At 34.4% G+C, this 15,254-nt stretch overlaps 1 protein-coding gene across 2 annotated transcripts in view; it reads left to right on the forward strand.

The window, feature by feature from the left end:
* epb41l4a (erythrocyte membrane protein band 4.1 like 4A) overlaps window positions 1-15,254 on the forward strand; it is a 48,168-nt gene that overhangs the window by 9,299 nt on the left and 23,615 nt on the right. Inside the window, exons 2-6 of one of the 2 annotated variants that reach the window (XM_016514257.1) lie at window positions 5,170-5,274; window positions 11,047-11,098; window positions 12,683-12,761; window positions 12,880-12,977; window positions 14,094-14,214. In XM_016514257.1, coding sequence (XP_016369743.1) covers window positions 5,170-5,274; window positions 11,047-11,098; window positions 12,683-12,761; window positions 12,880-12,977; window positions 14,094-14,214 — 455 coding nt within the window. The remainder of the gene's footprint in view (window positions 1-5,169; window positions 5,275-11,046; window positions 11,099-12,682; window positions 12,762-12,879; window positions 12,978-14,093; window positions 14,215-15,254) is intronic. The other variant, XM_016514258.1, reaches the window with a different exon arrangement.

The raw sequence follows: 15,254 nt of genomic DNA on the forward strand, positions 1-15,254 counted from the left end.
CACACACTCTCACACACACACACACACACACCAGCGGTCAGCAGATGGTCGGGTCTCGTTAATAGTGACCCCGTTGCTATGGGAACAACAGGGCATGTCAAAGAGAGTTAATTGTTTCAAAGAATCTCCTCAATGATCAAACCTCCAGAATCTCTCAGGGATCTGAGGAAACCTGTCAAGAGCTCATCCGGGTCATATTTCACCCCCAGTCACATGTTTTAGGACCATTGCCAGTTCCTTTCAAGGCAATTAAGCACATTTTCCGATTGATTTATGTACTTGGTGTTTGATTTGAGATATTAGTGTGATTGCATTCGCAGCATTTTAAATGGCTGCATGTTCTTCTTTGTGTAATTAAGCAAATCTGGATGATAGGAGAGTGTTAGTAAAAGAGCAAAAGTGTGTGAGCATGTTGTGCATCTTTTCCAGGCTTTTATTTGATTAGCTCGTGTTATCAGACACACGTTTCTGCTTTCACTAAACAAATCAGTCTCATTAGTTCATCTGTCTGATTGACCGTCTGAAATCGATGCAAAAGGCTTCGTTTCACCTCAGATCAGTCTTTATTTATTAGATCTGTGCCTGTGCTTGTTTCATTTACCTCCCAGTCTGCAATTATTAACAAACTGTCATGAAAATATAAAATATTCTTTCTTTCTCGTGAGTTTGAAGAGAACGTTTTTTTTTCTCCACAGATTTTCTCAAGACTCAATTTTTAACAAAGGTTGTGTTCAGAAGGCCGTGCTACAATATTAATTAATCTACTTTTGCAGTATGCAGTATGTACTGTATAATTGTATAATAATATGTGATAATTTTTTATTTTTTATATATACACTACAAGTTTGCCATTATATATTAGTTAATAAATATATATATATATCATCATTTAGTACCATGATTTTTTTTAGAGAGGAAAGTATACAGTTTATAATGCACAGTTTAAAAAATGAAAGTAAAGTTCAGATATTAGGCCTTTTTCTTTCCCCTGATTATCGGATAGAGTTGATTTCTCTTTGTATTTGTATTTAAAATGCATTGCACGGCTTTCAAATGCTGTAAAGTTTTTTTTCCCACTTGTCCCTCAGAATAAAGCCGTTATTAGTGTACGCTTGATAATGCATTTGAACACTAATCTGCTGTGGCTTTCTTATCAGCATTTCTATCCGATGGAAATAAACAGACGTGGGCACAGGAAAGCTTTGCCCGGCTAGCGTTTCGTTTTTATCTACAGTAGGTGGGAAAAGCGCCGGTGCATTTCTCTACTCAAGGAAACCCGTTTCCTATCTATTCATTTCACTCTTGCCTGTTGTTTGAACATTCCCACCCTGATCTGCGCACAAGTCTTGTCGGGAAGAGAGATACGGCAGGAATGCGGAGGGCATGTTTTAGGAGGATGGTTGGTGTTTGCGGTGTGCCGTGTTCAGCTCTCCTCCCGCTGGGCTTTTGGGACTTGAGTTACAGAGGTCACACACAATGAGGGGTTTTTCCCTGGTAAGGCCGTACCTGTGTTCCCTCTGCGTGTTCAGCTTTGATAGATATTTCACCATCGGGTGGAAACCTGAGCGTCTTAAACATCTGAGCACTCAGTGTCCACCGTAAAAAACTATTTATAGAAGAATGTCCTTAATAAACCTGAGTTTACCATAGTTGACATATCATGCAGTTTTGCAAACTTACGTTTATTCCTGTAGCTCTGTTCAGAGAGAATCTTATTGCTTAAATTTTGCTCTTTTCAGGCTTATCGAGTTTTCAGTTACTTCCATTAACCTGTTATCTCCATTATTTAATGTATGTTTGAATAAATCTGCCGCGAAAACAAGTTTTTACTACAACCACCGTTTAAAAGTTTATATTTCAACAACAAATTGAAGTAGAAACATAATTAGGCTATATCATTAAAAAGGTGATATAAATGTGCAATTTAAATGTTTTCACTTTGATTATGAAATAAATGTGATTCATTAATTGATTATGAAATAAACATTATTTTCAGTTTTACGCTAAATATTTCATTTTGGCTTTGTCATCTCTTATTTATATATTTATTTAAATTAACATTTTTGTCCACATATTTTCGGTTTTCTCAACATTCTTTCTCACAGATTTTTTTTTAGCATATTTAAAATAATAATAATTATTATTATTATTATATGTATACTTGCATACCTATATATTATTATTATTGTTATTATATATACTGTATATGTAATAAAATCTGAACTATATATATAGTTCAGATTTTATTACATTTTTCTTCTCCTGATTATTATCAGTGGATTTCTCTTTGTGTTTGGATATAAAATGCATTGCAAGGCTTTAACTTTTGCCCTAATACCACATTAAATGCAGTAGTTGTAAATAAAAAAGATTAGATCATTACATCATGTTTTACAAGAAAATACAATTTCAGTTTAAATCAATTTAATTCATTTCAATTTACTAGCGATTTCTAAATGACAATTATTTCAAAGTGAATTTCAAAAATTTTCGGTGTGGTAAATTTTTGCAAACAGTTACATTGATTTGATCTCTTTAGATCTCTGAAAAGAGAATGTGATTGCTCAAATTTTGATTCAATCACGTTTTATTGAAGTATCAACTTTGTTTCTCTCAGTGTTTTTAATGATATCAATAAAAACAGACCCAAAAGAGTCAATGGTTGTCATACAGTAAGAGTTTAGAGCTATTAAATGAATGTGGAGCAGCTCAGCTAATTTGATGAGAAATGTTTGAGATCTTTAATATTCAGACTTTTGGATCTGGAAAATCTGAGACACTTTTGAGACACGTGTGAGATTACTGCGGTCGTTTTAGGAGAAACCTCTCCACTTGCTCTCCGTTTAATTGCATTGCTGTCTAGGTGAAGAGATGTTGTGTGTGATTTCTCAGTCCTGTGGGTTTGCTGCTGTAGCGATATAGTGTTTCAGATGTGAAGTTCATTGTGTTTCACCCTGCAGCATGTAACAGGAGCGATCATGACATACGTCCCTTTGTGTGTTTTATGTGTGTGTGTTCTTACAGCAAACACACACACACACACACACACTCCCAGCGGGCAGAAGCTCCTCTCACTCTCCGTCTGTCATACGTCTGAGCTGCAGTTGCACAACTATCAGCAGAGATGTCACATAAACACTGAAGATTTATGACCACAGTAAAGATTTAATTGGTGGTAACGTACTTGTTGCATGAATTTACTAGCACGAAGATGCTCATGCCACACCGGTTTAGTTTATTAAAACCATATGCTACTGTTCAAAGTTTGTGGTTGGTACAATTTTTTTTCATGTTTTTAAAATGAAGGCTCTTCTGCTCACCAAGGCTGGATTTCTTTGATGAAAAATATAGTAAAAACAGTAATGATGTGAAATATTATTACAATTTAAAATAGCTGTTTTCTATGTGAATATCTGTTAAAATGTAATTTATTTCTGCGATCAAAGCTGTATTTTCAGCATCATTACTCTTCAGTCTTCAGTATCACATGATCTTCAGAAATCATTCTAATATGCTGATTTGCTGCTAGCAAATGCATAAATATCTTAATATACACTACTGTTCACAACTTGAGGTCACTGAGTTTTTTTTTTAATTCATACTTCATCAAAAGTGTCAGTAAAGACATTTATAATGTGACAAAACATTTCTGTTTTAAATAAACGCTGTTCTTTTGAACTTTCATCTGTGAATCCTGAAAAATAAAATGTATCAGTTTCCGCAAAAATATTCATCAGCACAATTGTTTTCAACATTGATAATAATCAGAAATGTTTCTTGAGCAGCAAATCAGCATATTAGAATGATTTCTGAAGATCATGTGACACTGAAGACTGGAGTAATGATGCTGAAAATACAGCTTTGATCACAGAAATAAATTACTGTTTACAACATATTAACATAGAAAACAGCTATTTTAAATCATAAAAATATTTCACATTTATCTGTATCAAATAAATGAGAAGAGCCTTCTTTCAGAAAAGTCAAGTCTATAACTCATTCTCATTGTGTGACGGACTGAAACACATCGGTACACGTGTTTTCTTTGGTGTCAGTTCACATCACAGCTGTGTTTGTGAGTGATAAATCGCTTATGTCAGATAAAGGTCACCTTTATCTGTCTGGGTAGAAATATCAAACAACTGTAGGACATTAAGAGCAATATTCAAAAACAAGGAAAAGATCGTCAGACGGATTAGTCATTGAGTTTCCTTTATCTGAACTCTTTTTACCTCTATTTACTTAGTCATTCTTGGCTTTATTGGCATTAGCGGTTTGTTTTCATGCTGTAACCGGTGTGTGCACGGGTCATTTATCATAGGTGCGGTTTCTGGTTGAAAGTAACCTGTCAAACACCGTATTAAATCAGAACAAAGCCACAAACCCTCCTCTCACTGTCAGGAGAGATGCAATACAGGTGAACTTGAAACTTTAAAGCAATAGTTCACCCAAAAATTAACATTTGCTGAGAATGTGCTCACCCTCAGGCCATCCAAGATGTGGATGAGTTTGTTTCTTCATCAGGTTTGGAGAAATGTAGCATTGCATCAGTGTCGCAGCAGTGGATGCTCTGCAGTGAATGGGTGCCGTCAGAATGAGAGTCCAAACAGTCAGAATGAGAGCTGATAAAAACATCACAATAATCCCACAATAATCCACACCACTCCAGTCCATCAGTTAACATCTGGAGAAGACAAAAGCTGCGTGTTTGTAAGAAACAAGTGTTTGATCTGAGCAGATTTCTCTCCGGGTTCAGACCAGACGACTTTTTCACTGGAGGAAGCGTTATTATGGATTAAGGACTTGTATTTTAGCCGGTTTGAAGTAAAAAAAAACGTCTTAATGCTGGATTTGTTTCAGCTTTTGTCTTCTCCAGATGTTCACTGATGGACTGGAGTGCTGTGGATTATTGTGATGTTTTTATCAGCTCTCATTCTGACGGCACCCATTCACTGCAGAGCATCCATTGCTGAGACACTGATGCAATGCTACATTTCTCCAAATCTGATGAAGAAACAAACTCATGTACATCTTAAATGGCCAGAGTATAGGTAGATTTTCAGCAAATTTTCATTTTTTGAGTAAACTATTCCTTTAAATGTTGTTTGCAATCTGAAAACAGTTTGTTCATGATGAGATTTCTAATGCATGTTCCACCTTTCTCCACAGAAATCAACCAAAGGTTCTGTAGTGCTGGACTATGTTTTCAGTCATGTGAACCTCGCTGAAACCGAGTATTTTGGGCTTCGCTATTGCGACTGCAGTCATCAAACGGTGAGTTCTTGAAGATTTGATCCCATGTCAGTTCAAAAATTAAGATTCTGCCATCATTTACTCTCCCTCATGTCATTCCAAACCTGTATAACCTTCTTTTTTCTGTTGAACACATGTTTTGAAGAATGTTTTGGTTCCCATTGACTACCATTGTACTTTGTGTCCAAATAATGGAAGCCAATGGGAACCAAAACTTTTTGGTTACCAACATTCTTCAAAAGATCATCTTTTTTTTTTTTTTTCAGATAAAAATGAAAAGGTTTGGAAGGACATGAGGGCGAGTTCATTTTTGGGTGAACTATTCCTTTAAGGAAGTTTGCTAAGACATTAATTAGTCATAAGGTCCTAAGGGTCACGTCTGAGGTAAAGGGTGGTTAGGTTTACCCAGGGGCCAAATTTTGGGTAAGTCAATGTGCAGCATTGTGAAAGAACACAACAGTCATTACCTGATAAGCTCGACCAAAGACAGAGGTGTTTCCCACAATGCCTTGCGGGCCCTGTCCCACGAGCCTGGATTTATTACTGAGCATGCACTGGGCGAGAGGTACGCAGTAACTTACATTTACACAAATCTGTCAACTCTATGAACGGTTATTACGGTAAAAAGAGACGGAAGATAAAAATCCCTCCTCAAAACGGGTGTAATTTACACAGAAGCGTGTTTTTTCTGCTGTGTGGGTGTGGTTTACATGTACTCTTGACTCATAGATGGATCATCTAATTGTAAGGCACTGAGAATTCCTTCGGTGGAGACATTTTTAACATGCTATTATACATTTAAAATAAAACATCTGTCCACATCCATTGGAGGAGAAACTGCTGTCTTGTTTTGAACTAGTTATTTACATTTCTGGGCAAAAATTTAAGCTGCTTGTTCATGCAAAGCTGATTCTAGGGTCATCACAATTATTCTAGGGTGTTGCTAGGCAGTTGCTAAGGTGTTCTGAGTCTTTAACATCTTGCAATTCAGTTGTTAGGGAGTCCTGAGTGGTTGGTAGGTTGTTGCTATGTGGTTGCTAAGGTGTTCTGAGTCATTAACATCTTGCAGTTCAGTTGCTATGGAGTTTTATGTGGTTGCTAAGTCGTTGCTATGCAGTTGCTAAGGTGTTCTGGGGCATTTACATCTTGCAATTCAGTTGCTAGGGAGTTCAGAGTGGTTGCTAGTTCATTGCTATACCGTCACTGGGGTGTTCATTGTTATTGTCATTGCTAACATCTTGATATTTAGTTTCTAGGGTGTTCTGGGTGGTTGCTAGGTTGTTGCTAAAGTGTTCTGAGTCATTAACATCTTGCAGTTCAGTTGCTAGGGAGTTCAGAGTGGTTGCTAGGTCATTGCTATACGGTCACTATGGTGTTCATTGTTATTGTCATTGTTAACATCTTGATATTTAGTTTCTAGGGTGTTCTGGGTGGTTGCTAGGTTGTTGCTAAAGTGTTCTGAGTCATTAACATCTTGCAGTTCAGTTGCTAGGGAGTTCAGAGTGGTTGCTAGGTCATTGCTATACGGTCACTATGGTGTTCATTGTTATTGTCATTATTAACATCTTGATATTTAGTTGCTAGGGTGTTCTGGGTGGTTGCTAGGTTGTTGCTAAAGTGTTCTGAATCATTAACATCTTGCAGTTCAGTTGCTAGGGAGTTCTGAGTGGTTGCTAGGTCATTGCTATGCAGTTGCTAAGGTGTTCTGAGTCATTAACATCTTGAGGTTCAGTTGTTAGGGAGTCCTGAGTTATGTTCATGTTTTATATTACTTCTGCTTTATTTCAATTATAACATTGATATGTAATAGTTAATATACAGTATATTACTTCAACGTCTGTAGCTCGGGTCCTTTCCTCAATACAAGTTTGTGGGATTTTTTCACCTGTTTTGTTCTTCACCAAGTGAAAATTGTAAGTCTGATCACTTAGTAAAATAGTAAAGGTTTGTTCAAATCATCTGCCATGACTGAAGTAATAAAATCCTCCCTTGGTCTTGGCAATGAAGACTCTGTCTGTTGTGTTTTTCAGCTCTTCAGTTTTCAGTGAAACAGCAGCTGCTCTAATGTGATTATTACATCAGTCGACTCAATTAACGTATTCTAATTGAATAACGCGTAGCACTAATCCTCCTCCCGTCTGCACACACACCTTCACTCAGTTCTTATTGTTTGCACAGATGTTTGTTTGCTTTGTCTCTCTCTGTCCATATAAAGTATTTCATGCATGCTCATTTACACATTCATTAAATGGCATATAAATCTTGTCTGCAAGGCGACACCAGATAGCATACCCTCCTGACTTCACTGAAATATCATCTGACAAGAGTCGAAAACATGAAGAAGATCGTCTCGGTTACGTATGTAACCCTCGTTCCCTGAAGGAGGGAACGGAGACGTCACGTCGGATGACCGACGAATTGGGATCTCGCTTAGAGAGACCAATCCACTTCGAGTGTAAACTAAACGAGCCAATGCACATTGGCATGCGATTATTGCATCCAGCTGCTGCTGATCACAGCGTGAGTATAAGTAGGCAGCAGATGCAACGCATATTCAGGTTTTCGCTGAGGAGCCAAGCCGGTGACCCGGCCGCTCAGCGGTGGTACAGGAGCTGTGGCGACGGGACGTGACGTCTCCGTTCCCTCCTTCAGGGAACGAGGGTTACATACGTAACCGAGACGTTCCCTTTCAGTCGGTCACTCTCGACGTCACGTCGGATGACCGACGAATTGGGATCTCGCATAGAGGGACCAATCTACTTCGAGTGTAAACTAAACGAGCCAATGCACATTGGCATGCAATTATTGCATCCAGCTGCTTAGTATGGAAATTGCTCTTTTAGTGTGCTGAAGCGCACAGGGGAGATGGCCGTCTGCAACACACACAGGGGTAGTGCAGCCTGCTGTGTGCAACCCACTCGACACGGGAAACCACCACCGCTGAAGCGCTGTACCGCCAACACGAAGAGCTCTCCAAGAGCGTGCTGAACTCGTTCAGTCTTCTTGTCTCAGTAGAGTAGTCAGGAGCAGAACGATGTGATCGCTCGGCTCCTCAGCGAAAAGCTGAATATGCGCTGCATCTGCTGCCTACTTATACTCACGCTGTGATCAGCAGCAGCTGGATGCAATAATCGCATGCCAATGTGCATTGGCTCGTTTAGTTTACACTCGAAGTGGATTGGTCTCTCTAAGCGAGATCCCAATTCGTCGGTCATCCGACGTGACGTCGAGAGTGACCGACTGAAAGGGAACTTCAGGCTGTGTTTGTTATAAAGTTAATAAGCTGAAGCGCCTCACAGATTGAGCAAATCACTGTTAGTGCCCTGATAGTTGATGTTGTGTTTGCTAATGGAAGCATCACTTTAATTATTGCTCATAGTTGGTGTTAAAATTCAGTTTGAACATTGTCCTGTAGCGTAGTGTTGTCACAATACTGGAATTTTAAATTTTGATACGATAACTTGAAAAATATCGATATTCAATACTACTTTCGATACCATAAGGGCATAAAATTTTAGATTTTTATCGAAAGATAAATATAACAAGGCTAGAACATGACAATGAGGTACATTTTTATACTAATAAAAAAAAATTGCATATGTTTAATTCAATTTTTTTTCGAGAGAAGTATTATTTTTTCCCATTATGGAGCACTGTAAACACATGTAATGTATGTTTCATTCATACTGTACGCCACTTATTCCTCACAGAAGTAATAGAACGTTCCAGGAAATCCCTAACATCACTGTAGCTGAATAACAAAAGATAGAAACCCTTTAACTGATCAAACATAAAGCTTTATAAAGGTTTATCTGTGCTCTTCAAGCCATCTCGGGTATACTCACAAGAATAAAGTGGATTTATAATGCAATGCTAATCGACATAGTATGTACTGTATTACAGTGTAGAATACTACAAAATTATGCTTTCGGCCTCATTCTATGATAAGAAGCCACTCAGATCACAAAAGGAAGTTATTTCAAACACTCGACTGACGGTATGAAGTGAGTTTGGGGTAAATATGTGTTGTTAAATGTGTATTTTGTTGGGCAACATGCGCATACTTACGGTGTATAGATGTATCGGTGGTATTGTGTCTCAATACTGCAAAAAAAAAGAGTATTGAAATCATTTTAGATATTTCAGTATGGATAAGTATAGAAAAATCTATATTTTTGACAACACAAATAGCAGCCACCTAGAGCACTCTACAAACTGCCTAGCAACATCCTAGTAACAACCCAGAACATCTTGTAGGGCTGTTTTATAATCTGTTTTATTTTTTCCCCAAATTCAGTTTTTTCCGTATTAATTTTTCAGGATTCCATTTTTCCTCTTTGATTTATCTGGACTTTAATGATTAAATTAAATTTTATTAATCGAAAAGCATGTCTAATTAAGTGAAATCATAAAATTAGTTAACATCATTTTATTAAAAGTTTAACAAGAATCTAATTTTTTAGGGCGTTATGAAATCTGTTTTATTTTTTCTCAAATTCTGTTTTATTGTATTGTATGTGTTATTATTTTTTGTTTGTTTGTTTGTTTTACCAAATTCTGTGTTTTCCGTTTTAATTTGACTGGATTTAATTTTAATGGTTTAAATTTTAATTGTCTTTTTTTCTATTAATTGTTTAGGTTTTTTCAGTGTTATGGCATAAAAAATATACATTTTATTTATCTTTTAATTTTAATCAAATGAAAATTAAACAAAGCTTTTCATTTTGGGGGGTGGGGCAAACAAAGTGCTGCACAACAGATGTTTACTGTTAAAATTAAAATATGGAAGAACCTTTGTGTGATCATTCCTTAAAAACAAAGTTTTAATAATAATAGTAATAGTAGTAAGACCTATATTCTAGTTGAGGCCAATCACCGTATGATTACTTTTTGCCTAGCTTCTACTGCACAATAGTAATATATTTCTGTCACAATTTCTTCAAGTTAAACCGAACTTTTATTTTGACGGGTTGCCGTGGAGAATTTTGTTTGTGTGTGTATATGATATGGTGGTAGTTTTTCAGAGCAGTTCTGGAGTCGTTGTCTCATTTAGTGAGACGGCAGACGCTGAAAACATTGCGAGTGTCACCCGCGCTTCAGTATGTGTAGGAAACTAAATTATTCATTCACACAGAGACACGCAGAACCTGCAGGATTCATATTTAAATACATATTTTAATAGTCACAGACTCTAGTCCATATAGCCATTTGATTTAAGTGTACTGACCTACTTTTGATTTATTCGTTCAAAATTTGGCAAATTCCGTGACATTCCGCGTTATACATTAAATTCCATTTTATGACTGGATTCCGATTCCATCCGCGTTTTCCGCATCACGCAAATCATCCGGCCCTAATCCTGGCATCACGAGGGTGAGTTTTGCAAACTCTTCAGAAATTGTAAAAAATCATATTAGCTTTTAAGTTGGTCTGTTTTTAGGTCCATCAAAACCAGCACAAATGCAGTGTTCGATTAAAGTCTGAGGAATGTTTTTTTGAGGATGAGCGGACCGGCTGAAGAATGACAGAATGAGCTCCAGATGACATGCTCTGACGTGCTCCAGCTTCATGTTTTATTGATGAAGGCCACAGTGACTTTTTAAGAGTCTGTTTGAGCGGCCGCTTTTATTAGGCCTCATATTATGCCAGCACTTGCATGACTGAACATCTCAGCAGCTCGAAGCTCAAAACTGAAATAAAGCTTCAGTTCTACTCACAAAAGAAAGCTCAATGCTTCAGTTCTGATGTTTCTGATGTTTTGATCTGATCTCATCTCCTCTCTTATGTTTACAGTACTGGCTCGATCCCTCTAAAACACTCGCTGAACATAAAGATTTGATAACAAGTAAGTATGCACTGGTTTCTGTTTAAACACTCCTCAGAAATCTTCAGAGACGGTCTTTAATGCATCATGGGATGAAACACTGACCTAATGATGATCCTCCATCTTCAGTGGAGATTAAATATGGATCGGCACAGCAGGAGACGGAGCCGTAATGATTCTCTAAAGGCCTCCTGATAAAACTCACATTGCATTTCAGATGATAATTTGGAAGTAATTATGCGCTTAAGCCCGTCTAAATAAGTAGTAATGAATACAATTATGTTTGCGTGTTTAGTTGCACAGCAAGCTGAGTATTTGCATATCTACTGATGTGAATGTAGGGCAGAATTTACAACACATTTGTTTAATTCACTCCTCTGGGAAATTATTGCATTATATATTAGTCGCTACAACCTTGCTATATTGCTAACCCTGTTGTTTTAAATGTATCCAAAATATTAGATTTTCTTAGACGTAGAGCATAATGCTATGTGTAATTATTTTGTGCAACTGCTAAAAATGACCTATAATTCTTGTTTTTGCTTTGATAATTAATTATTAGTGCATGTAATCTGTGTAACACTGGCAGTGTGTGCTCAAATGAGCAAACTGTTTGGAAATAATTGTGAACATGCAACTTTCCTTTCCAAAGCAGAATGACATACTACTGCGATACAGCAAAAATATCATATCACAATTTTTTTAGGCAGGATTATGATCCACAATCTTATCACAGTCCTTTTTAGGTTGTTTTTTTAAAGACTTTTAGAAGTTACTGAGCAGTACAGCCAATTTCATTTTTTTATATATATATATATATATATTTTTTTTTTTTCACTTTATAATTGATAGTTACACCTCTTGACATTTGTAAATATTTCTACACTTAGACCCATTTCCTACAGATGAATCCATATCTATTTGTAATTTTTATTCACTTTATATATAGTATTTATATATATTTAAACATTTCATTGTATTTTATTTTATTTAATTAATTAATGTATAATTTAATTTTATTTTTATTAATTTTATAATTTTATTTTATGTATTTATTCATATATTTTATACTTTCATGTCATGTCATTTATTTATTTATTTATTTAATCATTTCATTTTACATATTCATTTATTTTCATAATTTTTATAATTTCTTTTTTTTTTTTTTTTTTTTTTACAATTCCAATTTCATTAACAGATTTTTAAATTTCATTTTATTTGTTTATTTTCATAATTTCATTTTATTTATGTATTTTCAAATTTAAGTTTATTTATTTATTTTAGTTATGTGTCCTAACCAGGCTTCATGCTGGGTAGCCCCGCCCACTACACAATCTTATTGGTCCAAAAGCTCAACTTTAAACATCAGATACCTTCTGATTGGCTGTGATTGTGTCGTATTGTTGTTGTTGTTTTGTTGTTGTTTTGCTTTAATTAAGGACAGACAGATCACTTGATGCGGAAAGGGTCATTGCATTGCATCTGGTTAGGACTGTTTATGTTTAGTGTCACCAGTAAATTAATTTCCCATATTTATTTTCTAGACTTTTTCTAGAAGATAGACCGCTGTGTATTTGAGTTAATGGGTTGTTTTCTTCTTTCCAGCTGGACCTCCGTTCACGCTTTACTTTGGGGTGAAATTTTACGCTGAAGATCCCTGTAAACTGAAAGAAGAAATTACAAGGTGTGTGTTCTGTGTATCGTGAGAATAAATCAGCACTATATTGATATTAGAGGTGCAAATATTCAGTCATTGCAGTAATATCATGCTCTTTACTGTCTGTCTTTCTGTCTTCTGTCAGGTATGAGTTCTTCCTGCAGGTAAAGCAGGACGTCCTGCAGGGGAGGCTTCCCTGTCCGTTTAACATCAGCACACAGCTGGGAGCGCTTGCTATTCAATGTACGTATACATTTGTACCAGGGGATTTAATACAGCAAATGTTATTGCAGTCTAGATATTTATACAGAAATAAAGTGTCAGCAAATGAGTTATAGGCTTCCCAACTTGTTTTATAAGATGCTCTCTAAGATTATTAATATAGTAAGCAATTTTATGACTCATATTTTTGTGTAACATTAGAGTAAAACGTTATGTTGTGATTGTTGTGGTTTTACACGTTTGAATTTTAAATTAAATTGTTTGGTATATTTTGATAATTTTATTTTAGCATTTTATTTTTACTTATTTTATAATTTCATTTTTACCATTTCTTTTTATTCATTCGTTTTATAATTTAATTTTATTTATGTGTATTTATAATTACATTTTATTTATTTATCTTATGATTTTATTTTAATTATTTTGCAATTTCTTTTAATCTATTTATTCATCTGATTTTAGAATTTCGTTTTATTTCATTTTTACAATTTCTCTTTATTCATTTGTTTTATAATTTAATTTTATTTATGTGTATTTATAATTACATTTTATTTATTTATCTTATAATTTTATTTTAATTATTTTGCAATTTCTTTTAATTTATTTATTCATCTGATTTTATAATTTCATTTTATTTATTCATTTTATTTATTTTTATAATTTCAATGTTTTATTTCTTTAATTTTATAGTTTTATTTATGTTATAATTTCACTTTATTCATGTATTTGTTTGTCTAATTTCATTTATTTAAGAATTAAAATTTACGTATTTGTTTATTACTATAATTTCATTTTATTTTTATTATGATATATTTTGATAATTTTATTTTAGCATTTTATTTTTACTTATTTTATAATTTCATTTTTACAATTTATTTTTATTCATTCATTTTATAATTTCATTTATGTGTATTTATAATTACATTTAATTTATTTTTTTATAATTTCATTTTATTTATTTCTTTTAATTTAATTATAATTATTAATTATATTTAAATATATAGTTTTATTATTTCTAGACTATTCCAACATTATATGAATTATATTATATTATATTATATTGTATTGTATTCTATTCTATTCTATTCTATTCTATTATATTATATGATGTGGTGTCCTCTTTGTCTTTTCCTACAGCTGAGCTCGGAGATTACGACCCGTACAAACACACGCCAGGTTACGTGTCTGAATATCGCTTTGTCCCCGACCAGAAAGAGGAACTAGAGGACAGCATCGAACAGATTCATAAAACGCTCATGTAAGACAATAAAACACAGTGCATCACACACCTTAATCTGTAATAATCCCGTCACAGATTGGATCAAACACCACACTCCTGTTCAAACTCTTAAACATGTAGAAGCTCTTTCCGTGGGAATCGGGTTTCATGTGCGGGACAGTAAAGATTCCTCCTCTGGCCGTCGTCCATGTCTTTGTAACGAGAGCTGTTCTCGTCACACAATCGTGGCGCTGAGCCTGTGTGCATGTGGAGAGGCGCTGGGCTGCACCTGTCCCGTCACTAAAGAGGACAGAGGAGCTTAAATGAACAAACAGGCGAGAGAGAACTGTTCATGTGCAACTTTCCTCACCAAAACAGAATGACACTGCTATACAAGGGTGAGCAATGTATGGCAAAATATCATATCATTCAAATATTATTAATGTTGTTTTTTTCAGGCAGGATTGCAAACTTTTAAGACTATTTTACAAGTTACAGAGCAGTACAGCCCATTGAAATTTATTACAGTTTTTTTTACTTTAATTAAAATAATTTATTTTAATTAATTTTATTATTTTTTTTATTATTGTTTTATTTATTTTAGCATTTTATATTATTTACTTATTTTTATAATTTGTATTCACTTTTTCATTTTAATTTATTCATGTATTTCTAAATTTCGTTTTGGTTATTTTGTCATTTTATTTAATAATTGATTTATCTTATGATTAAATTTTTATTTATTTTAGATTTTTTTATTTATTCATTATCTATTTTATATCTATTTTTCATAAAATTTTTATTATATAATTAAATTTTATTTGTTTGTTTGTGTAATTTTATTTTATTCATTGACCCCTACATCCAAATTAAATTAATAAAATTATTAAAAATAGAATTATTAAAAATATATATTTACACAAGGTAGCAAAATATAAAAGAAATAAAGAATGACGGACCATTTAGACCCAAATAGGGATGAACTATATGAACAAAATCTTATTTAATTTCACTTTATTTCATTATTTTGAAAATAGAACAAACAATATGACAAATAAACAATATACAAAAAATGCAAA

This window comes from Sinocyclocheilus rhinocerous, unplaced genomic scaffold (assembly GCF_001515625.1).
Source record: "Sinocyclocheilus rhinocerous isolate Xijiao unplaced genomic scaffold, SAMN03320098_v1.1 scaffold3220, whole genome shotgun sequence".
NCBI classification, from domain to species: Eukaryota; Metazoa; Chordata; class Actinopteri; order Cypriniformes; family Cyprinidae; genus Sinocyclocheilus; species Sinocyclocheilus rhinocerous.